The sequence below is a fragment of the Ceratina calcarata genome, unplaced genomic scaffold, assembly GCF_001652005.2.
Source record: "Ceratina calcarata isolate Rehan_Ccalc_2016 unplaced genomic scaffold, ASM165200v1 scaffold60.2, whole genome shotgun sequence".
NCBI classification, from domain to species: Eukaryota; Metazoa; Arthropoda; class Insecta; order Hymenoptera; family Apidae; genus Ceratina; species Ceratina calcarata.
The window spans coordinates 102,008-103,802 of record NW_017177241.1 but is presented as its reverse complement, the minus strand read 5'-3'; the positions used below and the strand labels follow the sequence as shown (position 1 = coordinate 103,802).

Below are 1,795 nucleotides of genomic sequence, written 5' to 3'. Positions count from 1 at the left end.
ATGAATCCGACTGTATAAAGAATAATTAGTATTCTTTTAAGGTATTAGCAGGATAATTTGGAATTTTTCAACTAATTTAAAGTGACGTGAAAGGGTTTCCTCATTTCTAGTGAGCTTAATTTAGATTCGGCGAGAGTACCAGTTGTAATAGGTCAAGGGGTGCCCTTATGATACGCAAGGAGCCGTAAGAATTTATGCTGAACTTTCTCAATCGTTTATACGCGAGTTTTATAATACGGGGACCAGTGGAGCAATATTCTAAAGTTGCTAATGCACTATTTTTAGATTGTTGGAATTATAAAAAAGAAATTAAAAATTTCTGTAAATGAGGCCTATATAATAAAATCATTGAAAATATAATTACTGCACTATAGTAAATCTTTCAGTTTCTGTTCACGTCAGAACGTCTACTCACTGACTTATAATTATCTAACGATTAATTACTAAATTTTATCCACGCCTTGTCAAAATTGCCGCCATTTTTCTCACGTCCAATTGGTTTCAGATAAAAAGCGTTCTAACTTCAGAGCGATCGCTCGTTTTACTAAATATAATTCTAATGACTGGTTGGATTGGTTTGATCGTTGTTGCAGGTACCGTTCCTGCACTTCGCAGTGGTATGGCTGGGAGTGACGAACAGTTTTTGGAAGGCGGTGGTCCTGGGAACGTTGAGCCCGCAGTTTCGGCTGGCGGCTCGCGTGCTCTGTCTGACGCTGTGCTGCCGGCACAGGCGGCTACCGCCGGAGCTGCTCGGCCTCGACGACGATGATTAATAAAGAAAAGAAAAAAAGAAAACGCCAAAACGCCTACGAGAACAAGAGGGGAAACGCTTTACTTTCGCGCGCGCGCGAGCGCGCGTGTGCGCGCCCCATTCCTAGAGCATCGCTTTTCATCTATTTTCTCTCTCTCTCTCTCTGTCTCTCGAGCTCGCGTTGCCGTGCCCGCCACTCGGGGAGTCACCTTCGACGGCTGAGACTGAGATACTTTTTTTTTTAGACGTCTACGCGACGTCCAGGCGATTCGCAGATCGAATCAAGGGAATATCGATGGGTCATAGAAAACGCTATACGTAATGTTCGTTAATTAATTTTCCGTTTTACTTCTCTTAATTTATTGTATTCTATTTTATACTGCGTACACGTATATTTGTTTGTAGCCCACTCGAACAATATTTTTACTACCTCCTATATTTATTGTTGTTCACAATATATTTATGCATTCAATTATATATTTCGTTATCAATATATTTACCTTTAATGTAAACCATCGATATCGGATGTGAATCACGAGACGAACCATTTTCTTTCGACCATAGGTACTTTTTTGATGACTAATAATGTTCTTATGTCATAACTACTTTCTCTTCTTGAAACGACGAGAAACGAATTCCTAGCCCGCGTAGAATAAAGCAAAGTGTATCCTAGAGGAATCAATGAGCAATCGAGCAGATGATAATAAAACGCAACTACAAAAGACTAAACATTTTTGCAAACGGTACCGTTCTTCGAGCTGACGCGCGGCCATCGCGGCTAAACAATGCTCGCGCGTAATTTATTAATTCGATTAAACCATTTGCATCGTGAATAACTATAAAAATTAAATCCCTTATCACATTATCCTTTTTATTGTTTAAATATTTTTAATAATAGTTCCTTGTCTGGTATTTGAATCCTTATCTGGTGTTCCTGACATGATTTTAAAAAACATTTTCCTTAGCAAAAAAGTTGTCCGAGGCGTGGTTGAGGAGTTATTAACAAAAAACCCCGACCAATCAGGGCGCTCGGTTAGCGCGAGC

At 39.7% G+C, this 1,795-nt stretch overlaps 1 protein-coding gene across 1 annotated transcript in view; it reads left to right on the top strand.

Moving 5' to 3' along the window:
* The window catches only part of DopEcR (G-protein coupled receptor DopEcR), a 7,112-nt gene extending 5,632 nt beyond the window's left edge, over positions 1–1,480 (top strand). Inside the window, exon 4 of the mRNA XM_018033030.2 lies at positions 594–1,480. Coding sequence (XP_017888519.1) covers positions 594–773 — 180 coding nt within the window. The 3' untranslated portion in view covers positions 774–1,480. The remainder of the gene's footprint in view (positions 1–593) is intronic.
* Positions 1,481–1,795: the final 315 nt, after the last annotated feature.